The sequence below is a fragment of the Anas acuta genome, chromosome 8 (assembly GCF_963932015.1).
Source record: "Anas acuta chromosome 8, bAnaAcu1.1, whole genome shotgun sequence".
Taxonomy (NCBI): domain Eukaryota; kingdom Metazoa; phylum Chordata; class Aves; order Anseriformes; family Anatidae; genus Anas; species Anas acuta.
Genome location: NC_088986.1, coordinates 26223554 through 26237729, shown reverse-complemented (window position 1 = coordinate 26237729; position 14176 = coordinate 26223554). Strand labels below are relative to the sequence as shown.

The 14176-nt window shown below is 39.3% G+C and overlaps 1 protein-coding gene and 1 long non-coding RNA gene across 14 annotated transcripts in view; one reads left to right on the top strand and one right to left on the bottom strand.

Annotated features, from left to right (window-relative positions):
• The window catches only part of NR5A2 (nuclear receptor subfamily 5 group A member 2), an 87260-nt gene that overhangs the window by 24389 nt on the left and 48695 nt on the right, over positions 1 to 14176 (bottom strand). The window contains exon 6 of the mRNA XM_068690998.1: positions 12200 to 12319. Coding sequence (XP_068547099.1) covers positions 12200 to 12319 — 120 coding nt within the window. The remainder of the gene's footprint in view (positions 1 to 12199; positions 12320 to 14176) is intronic.
• The window catches only part of LOC137860593 (uncharacterized), a 38573-nt gene continuing 24638 nt past the window's right edge, over positions 242 to 14176 (top strand). For 8 of the 13 annotated variants that reach the window (XR_011099069.1, XR_011099062.1, XR_011099067.1 and 5 more), the window contains exons 1-6: positions 242 to 324; positions 1398 to 1466; positions 7301 to 7390; positions 7800 to 9273; positions 11438 to 11497; positions 12723 to 12883. This is a non-coding gene — a long non-coding RNA (uncharacterized lncRNA). Of the gene's footprint in view, positions 325 to 1397; positions 1467 to 1892; positions 1963 to 5114; positions 5560 to 7300; positions 7391 to 7799; positions 9274 to 11437; positions 11498 to 12722; positions 12884 to 14176 lie in introns of all 13 variants that reach the window. The other 5 variants (XR_011099066.1, XR_011099064.1, XR_011099060.1 and 2 more) reach the window with 5 other exon arrangements.

Below are 14176 nucleotides of genomic sequence, written 5' to 3'. Positions count from 1 at the left end.
TCTCAATTTAATGATGTTATCGAGTCAGGATGATTTTATATACAAACCTATTTTAGCACAACAGTATATATTGGAAGTATTATTAAACCATATATCTTAATGGTATGTCACATCACTGTGAATGCCGGTTTGTCTGTATTAGCTTTTTTTAGAGGCTTTATATATGACTACTGCTTATGACACTGGTAGCTGTGCCCCTTATCAGTTTGTTTTATACACTCGGTGTCTCTTGTTCTCATTGCAGTTGTACAATCCTGTGAAGAGAGACTGATTGAAGGGAGCTTTGCGCCTACACTGGGCGTATTAGTCCAGAGGGACATAAAGGTATTCATGGGATACAGTCTGGTGTCCATAACTTGGCCAGAAACATCTATTCAAGCCCAGAAATGTCGGTATATTCCCACAGGAAGCAGAGGCATTGTGAAGGTGGTTTCTTTTCTCCTTAGCCACGCACAGTCCTGGCACTTGCTGGAGCTGGTTCCAAGGGACTTGTTCTGGCAGTTCCTCCTCTGTGAAGGGAGGAGGAGCAGGCAGGTGTGTGGCACAGGCCAGCTGCACTGAGATTGTCCCGAGCAGTTACTGCAGCACACAAAGCACCTTCCTCTGGAGCACAGTAAGAAGTGTGACTGCTCTGGGAGTCTGCTCATCCCTTCTCAGGAGAGGCTGACTGGACCACAAACTGTCCTAAGTGACCCTTGTATGTAGAGGTCCAAGAGAACGCTGGAATATGCCATATTACAAATGGCAACGTTCACAAGCAAGGTATATTTTAAGCCCTTCCTACCTGACGTACCCAATGATTACTGTTGTTGAATTCAGGCAACCTCCCTACTGCCTGCACACTAAAATACCTATCTAGAAATGCCAGTGACATTAAGAGGATGTGTCCTTGCAAAAGGACACACCAGCCTCTGCCACACTGAAGATGGCCACCACCAGCTTCTGCAGGCCTTGTATCGAGGTGCTTGTTGTGGGATGGTGAGCCCTGAGAGGTGTCCAGGCTCTGCGGCCAGTGGGAAGGCCATGATCTGGTGGTGAAGCAGAGCAGGGGATGGGGCATGCAGGGGATGGGGACAGTCACTCTGACACTAGGCCTGAGGTGAGGCTGGAGGCTGTGAGACCACACAGCCCCGGCAGTGTGGAGTGGATGTTATCTGGCATGTTGGGCTGTCCGAGCAACTGCTTCTGCTGAAGTGCCTTCAGCTCAGCCCTGCTCTCATCCCTCTGCTTTGCAAATGCCACTGTCCTGTGAAAATGGCCCTGGGCATGTTGCTTGCCCCTGAGGTAAGCTGTCCCTGATCAACTGGCTGAGACCTAAACAAGTTATTGATGCATTTTCAAAACATGTAGGTAACTTGTCTGGCTGCTGTAGTATTAGCAGAGCTTCTCTCTTTTAGGGGCCTCCATAGCAACAGGAGAATTGGCAGCCATACTTCGCGTAATCACATGCTGAAGCCTGGCTAATGGTAAGTGCACAGGTTGGGTTAATGATGTGTTTAAAAGTATTGGTGCACTTATCCAGCCTTTAAGGTCTCCCATAATAAAGTAATTAATATAGAAACAGGTACCACTAGTGGCAACAGAGCAATACTGACAATTTTGTTTTTCCAGGCACTGATCCCTTAAAATTATTTTTTTTTAAATAACTGTTAAGGAACATGTATTTTCAAACATGTTTTTCAATGTTAAAAATATTGAATCGATTTAATTCAAGTATAAATAGTTGGAAAGCAAGAAAAAAAAAAAAGGAGGACTTTAAACCTGTCAAAATTTCAGCCAGGAAAGATAAGATAGATGATTGAAAGGGACTAAAAATAGCTTCTCCTAGGGATGACCTTAATATAATCAATAGGTTACTGACTTTTAATAAGACATTTTATTTATGTGTACAGTTAGCACTCTCAAGACATTGATTGAAGGCAACTGTACAAGAAAAATGAAGTTCCACTTTTTGCATGGATGGTAAGAATAACACTGCTCTAACTCTGCAAAGCATTTAAAGTTATGCTTATGTTTCAATGAAATCAGTGGATTATGGTTAAGTATCCTGCGAGATAGGTTTTATTGCTGTCTGTCACACCTGGGAAAACTGAAGTAGTGAAATTAAATTGCTTATTCAGGGCCAAAGAAATCTGTAACAAAACTAGGATCTAGCCTTTGGAAATCCCAGCCAAACTGTCTTTCATAAACTGCTTTCTAGTTCATCTGTTGGTTCCGCCCCCCCCATTTCTTTATATATAAGGATATGTACTTATATAAATAAGAAAAAAAAGGTAGTAACATGCCCTTAAATACTCTTTATTCGCAGAGCAGTTTAATATGGTGACATGATTCACCTACTTCCTATTGAGAAACTGGTCACATACAAATATCAACTCATTCTCAGCTTAATTTCCCTTTTGTAATTTTAATGCTTTGTTATGTGTGTGTGGGGAAAGCTCAAAATCCCTCACTGAGGTTCCACTTTGCAGGGGAAATATGCCTTCCTCTTCATAATAAGAAGTTAAGATGTCTGGATGTCAAGAATATCAGTGGCCTTAGTGCAGCGATTATGCCGTAATGGAAAAACCCAGTAGATGTCTGGATCTCCCACCATCCCTCTACTGGAAAGCTCTCAGGCAACCTGCTACTCTTTCAGGTGCATTTAATATTTGCAGCACCAGCAAATTTGTCTGGGAGGCAAGTCCTCATCTGCCACTCACCAAGAGCAGGCTGTATTAAATTTTTATATTTATTGACATTTCATTACCATAATTGACTGCAGTTGGTTCTCTAGTAGAAGGCACAGGGCTGCCTCCTAAGCAGGAGAATTGGTCCCTTGAGTAGGATTTGCAATTAAAAACAATGCAGAATGGATTTTTTTTTTATTGTGTAAATATGATGAGTTGAATTTTCAGCTTTAACTAGAGAATACTGGGTGTGCGGAAGGCTTTTTTCAAGAGTGAGCAAAATTATGAGTCAGTGGAAAGACGACCCCCAAAGGTGTCAATCAGTTTATACAAAATCAACTGTGCATGAAAAAGCCCCCGTTAATGTCTATTCTGAAAAAGTGGTCACATTAAAGAGTATGCTGTCCTGCTTGCTTAGTCCTGTATGCAGAAACTGATACTAAAAGGTGTACTAATTCTTTCACCATCCAACTCATGATTAAAAATGCTTTTAAAAGTTAAAGATTAAAAGAGCCTAGGTCTTGAGCAAAATGCTGACTTACAAACTAAAATCGTAGCATTTCACATTGCATCACAAATTTCATTCGTTAAACTCAAATCCATACATGAAAATAAAAAAAGCTTCCCAATTAATAGCACTGTACGGTAAGGTTGGTTTTGGTATTAAGGATGGCGGCATGTTGACTGATATTTTTGAAAATAGATGCTTTAGTACACTTTTCCCATTATCTATTTCAGAAGTAAAATAATGGGCATGAAGTTATGGCTGCACAAACAGTTGGAGGTGTAAATTCCTTGCAAACCACTATTCAGTGCTATCTTGCATGATGACCGTAGTAATGATGAAGAAGTAATGGTAGGGGCTTAATTGGGTTAGCTTGGTACGAAAGCGATGCTGACAGAACAGCACTGCATAATTTATGCTGCCACTTGTTCTTGCCATTCTGGTGCTTAAACTTGCTTGCTTAAGCTTAGCGTGGGTATCACTATATATGCAGTACTGCAGGCTGTGCTGTAGTACCATTTGCTAACTGAAGTGCCTAAATCTAAAACTAGATACTAGAAACTTTCACTCTGCTGCCACCTAACATTTTGCTTCAAGTCCTCATGGCTCCATTTTCCACTAGTTCTTGGGGTGCCGAACTGACTCTAGGCATGGCCAGGACTATTCAGGTCATGACACCGTTTCCAGCTCACGCTACAACTCTTTTTAGATTTATGGACTAAATTGCTTTCATCTACCTAAGGCATCAAAAATACCAGAGTGGGAATTTTTCAGCGGGCCACTGACTGGAGCAGTCAACTGAGATGAGGGAAGTCTGAGTTCAAATCTCCAGTCCAAAGAGTGAGTGAAATAAATCAGACTATAGCCTGGCAGTTAATAAATTACTTATAGCCTAGTCATCTCTTTGAAAGTTAGAAATAGCAGGTGTCCTCAGGTAAATCTCACACATCCTGTGGATGTGTTCTGATCATGAGTATTGGGCAGAAAGGCAGGGACCTTGGAGAGGAAGGATTTGCTTAGTATTTAACTCTAGGAGAGAACTTTCAGCTGTGAATTGCAAGTAGAAAAATTGCAAGTAGAAAAACTTAGCTCTTTTGGACAGGCAGCATTCATGTACTTCTCAGCATTTCTGATGGCTACCTCTTACAGTTACCCCCTAGTTTGCTGGCCTTCCCTGCTCCCTGTGTTGCAAAGGTAAGGGATGAGTGGATGAGGCTGCAGGCTCTGAAAGAGGGCGGGGGAATACAGAGGCACTAGCAGCAAAGGAAAAAAAATAGAAAAGCTGATAGTATTAGTAAGAAGGTCATAATTTAAATGTGACTGCAGAGAGACGTGGCAACGATGACTATTTTTTTCTAAATACATTTCTTGATACAGTTGAAAGTGACTTAAAAGTCCAATTCCCTTTAATGATGTTGAAAGCTAGTTAGACCAGTGCAAAGCATTTATGAGAATTCTGTTTTAAAACAATATATTGTAGTAAAGTACCTGGAGTTCAGTAGCATTTGGAAAGTCAGCTATAAAAAAAATAATCTCAGCTGATAAGCAGACCAGTAAGAGATGGAAGTGACTAATTCTGTAGATTTTGTTCTCACATGAAGGTCCAATTTAACATAGTAAGGTATTGTTTGAGGCAGAACAAAAGACAAGGCTTTTTTACAACATGAAACTACACCCTGGGCTAAATAAATGGCGAGGCTGAAGGCCAGAAATGCAGGGAGCACTTGTACTTTTTGGTTTTGCAAATGATTTGTCATAGTAATGAATGGGTCTTGAAGCCAAATCCCTGGTTTCACTGTGCTCAGATGGCTCTGGTGGAGTCAGATGGTGGCCTGTGGCATAAAGTCCTTGTCTCTCTGCCCACAAAACCAAGCCTAAAGTATAATGGTGGAATCAGGTTCCTTCCTTCCTTCTAAAATTAAATTGTATTTGATTTCTAGGATATGACAGTGGAGTCATATGTCCTATGGAAAAGTTCTGTTGAACTGAATCCCTTGTCAGTGTTTCAGCAAGCTTGCAACAGTGTACAGGCAGTGTATTAGCATGCTGTTACTTGCTAATAGCTGTTATCAGGTACTTGATCTACCGGAATGACACTACTGTGAGCCAGAACCATTTGTAAGTTAGATCACTGCGTGTTTGGGGCGCAGAGACAAGAGGCAGAGGACATCTGGGTGCAGCAAAGCAACCGTCCTTTTTCTGCTCTGCTCCATGCAACTCTGGCCAGCACAGGCTGCTGGGGGCTGTGGGGGGCTCTGCCACTGCTCCCATCCTCGGATGAAAAACTGCGATAGCCTGGGGACTCACCCTCAACAGTCTGTCCTGTGCTTGAAGTCCTCACCCAGATGGGAGTCTGAGAGTTGGCTCTAGTGGCTACATGTCTGGGTGAGCATTTGTCCCAGAAGAAAACGTTGTGCACAATAAATAGCGAGCAGTTAATTTACTATCACAACCATAATTACTCTTCTACTGTTTCACGAGGTAGGAGAGAATATATATTTTACTCGCAAGGATGGTGGTTATTAAATTCATTTTGATCTTTTCATATGATTAATAATTTCATTTAAAACATTTAAAACAATGTTCATATTATATTTCAAAGCAAATGAATGTGGAGAAAACACTTTGGAGAAATGCCTACGTACAAAAATTGAGGAGGACTCAGCACAGACAAAATCAGCAGATGCTTATATCGGTTTTGGATATATTAATTAAAATTGTGATGACTTATACAGTGTAAGGTGCTTGTCATTTTAACATGATACACAATAATAGAAGATAATGAATTAAGCTGCCAGTGGACCTTTCCCCTAGGATGATGATATTGTGCTTGCTAATTAGCTATAATATGCAAATAGTAGCACTCTAAAGTACTGCATTTATTTCATCTAACTTAGTTTCAGAAACACTTGTATGTCAAGACTGGATTATGTGCCCTGTAGTTGATCATATACAGATTAATTTATAGTAGATATATTTATGTTATAAAATGCATGAAGATAAAATAGTTAAGTTTCATTTAGAGTGCTGTTTTAACCAGTAGCGTTAATTTTCTACGCTATTAATGATGACAGCCAGGTTCTTCAAATTATTAGTATGCTGATGTTAAAATAACATACAGAATGTCACTAAGCTAGAGTACAACAGAATACATTTCTTTCCTTATGCATTGCAATGCACTTTGTTTCTTAGAGAAGATACAATATGCAACCATTGCTGAATATGAATATCCATAAGCCTCATCAGAAGACAGACCGTCACTGAATTTTTTTGCAAATATTTAGGCCTAATATTTTACAAATATTAGCACTTAGGACTGTGCTAATTCAGTCTGTTTCTTCAGGGGCTTTTTAGCTCAGTTAAGTTCATTTTCCCTTTTCATACACGTATTCCTATATAAGCCTCTGCTCTACTACATTAAATTCTTCCCCATCAGTAAGACTGGATACGTTTCCTTTGGATCCCATCAGTGTAAGTACTCCAATAGGCTACAGTTGTTTGGGATGGACTGATGTATTGCTTTTTTCATTGAACTGAGACTCTGAACAATTTTTCTCCTGCTGGACAATCTTGAAATCAAATGTGGAATTTCATATTAATTTATATGGAGAAATACGTTCAGTAGTATGGGACTCGTATGAAGGACTGGTAGCCTTGCAGACCCCAGCCAAATAGATTTTGTTCTCTTTATGAGAGCAGTATGTACAGAATACAAAAGAAATGTTTTTTCTTATGAATATGACAAAGTTAGCATGTGGGAAATTGAATGGTTTTGGCATGCAGGGAATCATGTTGGGTGCTCTCTTCATGATGGTGTTACTGGAATTGGAATTTTAGACTTAAAAACAGTGTGATGATGGGTTCATGACGATATAGCAAAGCAAATGTGAATTGGGACCACGTTATTCAGAGGTGTGGCCATAGTTAGTCAAAAGAAAGGTTCAAAGTTTAGTGTATCTTTGGATACACCTGAATTGGACACTTTTTAAAGATTGGATTCTGATCCGCTTTACCTAGTTTAATTGAGAGCATCTAGTTCAGCCCCCCAAAACAGCTAGCATAACATCTTCATAAGATGTTGAGACACTTCTAACATCCACCATAACCTTGTTTTCTTTTCCATTAGGCAGAAACCACTAGAGTGAGGAACCATACAAGCCTGGATATGAAAGAACAAGTACTACACTGAAGAGCAGAATGATGATTGCTTGACCACGTGTGTATCCACCTTCAGTCAAATTCTGTGTATGCGAGAACTTGTAGATTTGGCTCCCAAATACCAATATCATTTTCATTTTTTTTGCCAACTACAACTATGATTGCAATCACAAACCTAATGGAAAAAATTATACGTATGTACACACATACATATGCATGTGTGTGTATATATATATATCTAATAAAATGAGTAGTTCCCGAGAATATAGGAAGTAATTGCTTTGTATTACCTATCCATTAGCTTCTTATACCCATGACTAGTATATGTATTTTTATTCATTTCATAGGATGAACAAAATATTGTGTTTCCTTATCTACTTTTTTTGCCAGCTCCTTTCTCCTGTCCTTCTGAGACACTCCTTGCTCTAACACTCTTGTAACTTTGTGCAACATTGATACTTCTGCAGGGGTGATCCTTCTTTGTGATACAGTCATCTGCAGACTGCAGTTTGAAAGTAAAGCTGCTTCCTGAAAACCTTTTCAGCAGCAAAGCGGTAAGTCACTGAACTTGCAAGTTGGTCCCCGAGACAAGCAGATTCTCTGAAGGCCTCAGCAAATACAACTACATCAGGATACTAGAAACCTTCTCTGCAAGTGGGTAAGTCTAACAAAGATGACATTACCACAGAAAATTCCTCAGGCAAAGCCCCTACATGATGCATCAACACCTTTCAATAAGGTACAGTTGAAAGAGCTACAAAAGGTTCAAGTAACAAATTTCTTAATTGAAATTAAGTTATGATTTGCTTTAAAACACAACACTGTTGAGATCTTGGTTATCCCTCGTGTTCTTCTCTGCTGCTACTGTTAGAATACAAATCTAGGTGGAAATATATATTTGTGTGATAACTGCCCGTCAATCAGTAGTTTGAACAATCTCAAAAAAGCTCAGATGGTGGCACATTTTTAGACTGCCTTTTTAATCAGAAAGATTTTGACCAAACTCAACAGACAGAAAATTTGGCAATGAGTGCTGTAGGTATGAACAAAATAAGCAGCTTGTCTGGGCAACTGAACCTACAATTCAGGTGTTGTTTGTTGACTATTGCCTGAAAATGCATGAACAGTGAGTGATAATCTGTACAGAGCTTTAGTATGTACCCTGTGTGTGCTGGATCTTGGAAGCTGGCTGTGTATTGTTGGTGCAGAAGATACAAAAGGAAAGTGCTCAAGCTGGAGGAATTAAATTTCTATAATTTAAATTACATGCCACGTGGCAAGCCTATGGAACTTGGCGTGTGGAGAGCATATTGGCAATGATTTACAATTAACTTCCATGTTGCAAATCACTCCTTAGCTGTTTTCTGTTATGAAATTTGGAGAGTTGTAAAATGCATTTGTGCTACTTTATTTCCTTTTGAAATGGTAATTACTACTGCTGAGGGGCAGTACTTAGTGCAGAAAATGAAGTGTGCAGCATAGGGAGGAACTTGTTTCTGAGGAATTGCTGAGGAATTGTAATGATATGAAAAAAGAGCTTTCCTGAAACACATACACACAAAAGAGCTTCATTTATGAAACTCCAACCAAATAAATAACAAAATAAAATAAAACACAGTCTTTTTGTGCAAGGGACAGTATTCACTTCTTTGTTGCTGACTGCACTTTTTTCCCATCAAAGTGGGAACAGTGGATTGACACAGGGAAAAACTCATAAGCCAATGGCTTGAGGGAAATGCAGATGTATGGTAATGTGATAAGAATGCCCTAGAGTAACAGGTTTGAGCCAATGTGTTCGAAAATTATGAGTGTGCTTCTAACTACTAGCCCATTTTAGATACCTACGATAGCACAGAAAACGGTATGGCCCTGGAGAGCTACATGAAGTTTGACTTTTATATCAGAGGAGCAGAGGCTGTGCACTCTGAGTGGAGAGAGCAGGTATGTTCTAATTAAGTGGCAGTAAGCTCCCCCTTACAGCTTCCCCCTTGATTGTGATTGTAAAAAGGACCGTGTTTATGAGTAGCTTTTATGGAAGGATGTATTAAGGAAAGCAAGGAATAAGGCTTCTGAGGTCTTAAATTTGGTAACTTGTGACAATAATCATGATCTCTCAGGTAATAAAGTAGGCTATCTAGCTCTAGTCCTCAGTTTAAAGTTAATATCTTTGAAAGCAAGGTGATTGACTGTAATTTTGCTCAGTGCTTTGCTGGTAGCAGTAAATAAAAACATATACAGCATTTTTCATCAGAAGTGTTGGAGTGCTTTCCACACCTTAATCAATTAATTTTTATGAGATGGTGGCATGATTATTTCCCTTTCCCTACTGGGGGAACTGAAAAGATCAGGGCAGCCACCAGCAAGTACGCAGCATTTAGTACAGTGGCAAATATTGATAATGCCTTAGTCTAGAACTGTGGCTTTCCAGAATTATTTTATAGCTACATAGCTGAAACAAACAGTCATAATTCCCCTTTCATAAATATATTCGAGCCAGACTTTAGTCTCAGAAAGACAACAGACCAAGTTGATGCTGCTAGGGTGGTCCATCCTGATAGGAAAAGGAGTGGCTGTAGTGGATCAGATAGGCTAAACAAGTAACTCATGATTGAGCTGCAGTGCAAAAAAGTAAAAGCAGGAAATGGCTCAGAACAAGAAACTGTCCAGGTACTCAGGGATGATGTTAAAATAGCGAGTGTTCAGCTAGAGTTGAGACTTGCAAGGATGTCAAGTAACTAGTTATAGGATGAGCCAGAAAAATGTGGGACTGCTGCTGGACATGGCTGGTGACTTAGTACCAGCAAACGCAGCCCAGTTTGAGGTACTCAGCGCCTTCTTTGCTAACAAGGTCTCCCAGACCTTGGTGCTTTGCAGCAGAGCTCTGGGAGGAGGAGAGGAACCAGCAGCAGGCATAAGCTGAAAAAACTTGCAGTCAATATGGAAGGGAACTGGCTGTAGTGTTCTGGTAATACTCTCCCTGCTCTCCAAGCAGCCTAAGTGTGAAGCAGCAGGTGATGGGTACTCTGTGGGTGCTTGCACCAACTTCAAATGACAAATGTTGACATAGTAAAGCCAAACTGGGTTGAAAGAGGGATGTATTAAACCTACTTGACAAAGCTAGGGCAAAAATGGATACAACCAGTTCAGTTTAGCCAGGTTTTAATTTAGTTGGAAATATGCAAGATCCAAAACCAGCTGATGATCTGTAAGCAGTGCATTTAATTAGCATCCTGTTGTCCAACAGTGATGAAATGCTCTGCTTTGCCATGAGGACATGTACAGCTGTTTTTTTCTGCAAGTAAAGATAAAAGTGGCTAATCCAGCTAAGAACTATTACTGTGGAAAAATGGGGACAGTGGCTAGAACTTGAAGGTATTTATATATCTCTAACAATTTCAGTGGCACCTAGACACTTGATATCTTAAAAACCTAGCTAATTACATAACAAATGAGACATTAATTTGACAGTTTTTTCAGGGAGAGCAAGCTGTCTATCTACTCATGCCTTTAAAAACAAGCACCTGGCGTGGTAAATAAAATTGTTGCCAGTACAATCGTCGTTGTTTTGCAGATGATGAAATGGAAATGGAATCAGTAGTTTTCTCAGTAGCACTGATATACATCAGGAGTGATGCAAGTAATTTTTTTCTCATATAATGAGAGAGTAAAACTTCATCTCACATAGATTAGGGACTTCACACAAAAGTGCAGGAGTCAGTTCTGTAGATAGAATTTGAATTTTCCTACTTTTCTTGGACAAGTGGATAATTTTTCCCTTCTATTGTACACCTTTTAATCACAAATGCAAATGATTGTTTCTCCTCATTTTCTGATTCTTACAAACTCTTCTTAGCATTAAAAACTGGCTAGACTTTTAGAATTGTGACTAAAACTGTAAACAGATTCTGGAGCATGCTGACACAAATGATGCATCTGTATAGTTAGGAAAAGGAACTCTTTCCCATGTGTATAAATCAAGACAGTTCAATTTGTAGCTGCTTAAATACCAGTGGACCATCATTTGTTTTCACTTTGAATCAGGAACATAATGTACAGATGCACTTTGTTTTTCTTTGATACTGATTTTTTTTTTTTTCCTGTTAAGGCCAGAATAAGAGTTCTGGGAATAAGGTTCTTTATGTCCTTTGTGCTTTGGAAAGTATGGGTGAGTCAAAACTTCTACTTTCTTTGGGTTTTCTCTGAGTTTTCCTAATATTTGCCACATTGCTGCTCTTGCATTTTGGATAATCTAAACATCTGATGCCTGAGGAAAATGAGCCACTGAAAAGCTGTGCAGAAACTGCAGGGTACATAGCCTGAGACAATACCTGCATTTATATCTTATGGACTGAATAATTTTCCTGGGATTAATGTCTCAACTCCCCAGTACTTCACACGTGCATATTTGTCTAAAAGCAAGATATTTTTGAGGCAGTAGCTGCAAGTTATCTAGGATTCTCACCCAGCTAGTGATTCTTTTGAGTAAACCATAATTATGATGGGAAAATAAAATAAATTACTTAGACCTACAGCGTAGGGTTTTGGATGTCTGTTGTTGTTGCTGTCAGAAACAAGCCATTTTAGCTCCAAAGAAATACAACTTCTTGAGAGACATTTCTCATCTGCTGTTTTTCAATCACTGAAGTATACAAGTATATTTGAAAAGCAAAGTTCTTATGATTATATCTGCTTTTATAAGTTTAACTGTAATCAACAGACTAGGAACAGAGTGCACAAGTCATTTTATCTACATTATTTGTGGAGAATCTCTGAGAACACAGAAGTGCTTCTGACCTAGTTAAACTCCTGCTATTTTGAAAATGATTATTAAAAAGCCATCAATACTTCTCTGAGCCCATATACTCACTTGTTGCCCGGTAACCAGAAGGATGGAGCCTTCTTTCCCATGTACCACTTGCCGGTAAATGTGATCTAGAATTAAGAGTTCACTCCAGCAGTTCTGTAGCAACTTCATTTGGTCATCAACCTGTAAAGCAAACATGAACGTTGGTGGCGTTACGCTGGGAGTTATGTTTTACATCACACTGTGGAGTCACTAATGGACACTGGCTAACTTGCTGCTTCCTTCAGGCATCACGTGAACAGAAATGCTGTCAAAAGTTATTTGTCCACAAAACTGCTATTCTCAGCTGAACAAATAGGGCATTACTGAAAACATTATCTGTAAAATATATAGAAGATTTGCAGTTGATTACAGGAAGTTGATTCTAGGAAATCAGAACTATGGCAACGTTACGCAAAGTAATACTAGTATTATAAGGTAATTATGAAACACTCATAGCAACAGGACATTATTTTTAGCCAAAAGCAAAAATAGCAGAAACAATGCTAACGTGAACTTTCCCGTACTCCCCATCCTTGAATCTCAGCTTTTGAAAAATAGAGAAGAATCTGCAGGTTCAAGAGCACTATTGCTGCAGCAAGCCCAAGTCAGAAGTAGGCTCCTTGCAAAGGAAAAAGTGAAGAGGTGGTAAACATTCTCTCTAAGAATGATTGTGTTACTATGGAGAAAGAAGAAAACAGACACAAGGTGGGTATCTTCGGGTGTCACCAGCAGGGCAAGAAAGGCATGTACATAAGGCAGTAAGAGACTTATCACTGACTGCATTTGGCAATAGCAGGAACGTTCTGGGCACTCAGCACAAGCAGCCTACATTGAGGTTTTGGTGCGTTGGTATTTGAGATGTGCATATTACAGGATAACAAGGTCTCTCACTAAACTGATGGTAATTGCAACTGGACTGCATTCAGTTTTATTCACTTTATCCATGGAAAAATTATGAAAATTTGCAGTGACATGGGGAAAAAATACACAAATTAGTGGAAGGACTTTGAATTTAAGTCATGGTAAACATCAATATCCTCGGCATCTGTTCTTACTGAACTTACTGATTTCTTTCCTAAAAAAATGAAGTCTTTGACTTCAGACAGTCCTGGGAGAGTTAAGGGGTGTGTACATTAGCCTCGCTACAATTAATTGCGTGGTGTGGATGTGGTAATAGTATGTATACAGTTCAAAGAACTCTAAAAGCCTTCGTATATAGCAAATGCTGAACGGATTCAAAATTATATAAAATAGGAGAAATAAAAAATAAATTAGCAAGGAGAATATTTTTAGAGGGCAGCTGCATAAAATTTCCCAGACAGAACTATTAAAATATTATTTGAGGAGTTCTAATTTTGATTGGTTTAGAACTTTATTTGATGATGGATGGGAAGCTGCATTTTTATGAGCAATTTTGCATGAGCTTAAATAAATATTGCAATAGGTATTTTCAAGTGTTATCATCATTCATCCAATGATTTTTTTGAGCTTTATCCTTTCCAGCTTGTTTTCTTGTTGTGTTGTAGAAAAAGAAGTAACTTTTGTTACTGATGGATTTTCCAAGTGTCATCTATGAAAGCTGCCTGGTATTTTCTCCCTGTTTCCAGTCACCTGCCATATGGCTCAGACTTCAACATCTTAGACATCCAATTCTTTCTTTAACTCCCTTATTTGCCTTCTCTTCTCTGCATCACAATCTTCTCCCAACTCTTCTTGTCCCAGATAACCCTTAGGTATCAGTATCAAATTATTCCTTCTTGCTGGACTGTGCAAAGAAATTAAATCAGGATAGAAAGGGAGTGGGCCATTGTAAAGCCAGTGCAGGAGTACCTGTGTACAGCCCTTTCTCCCCCATAGCCTTCACTAGGCCCTGCTCCACAGCTGTAACAGGTATCTGTGCTGGGAAACATCTCATTTCTTCCACTGCTGGTCTGCCTAGAGGATGGCATTGTTTTGTGGTTTGGGTTTTTGTTTGTTTGTTTGCTTGTTGTTTTTGTT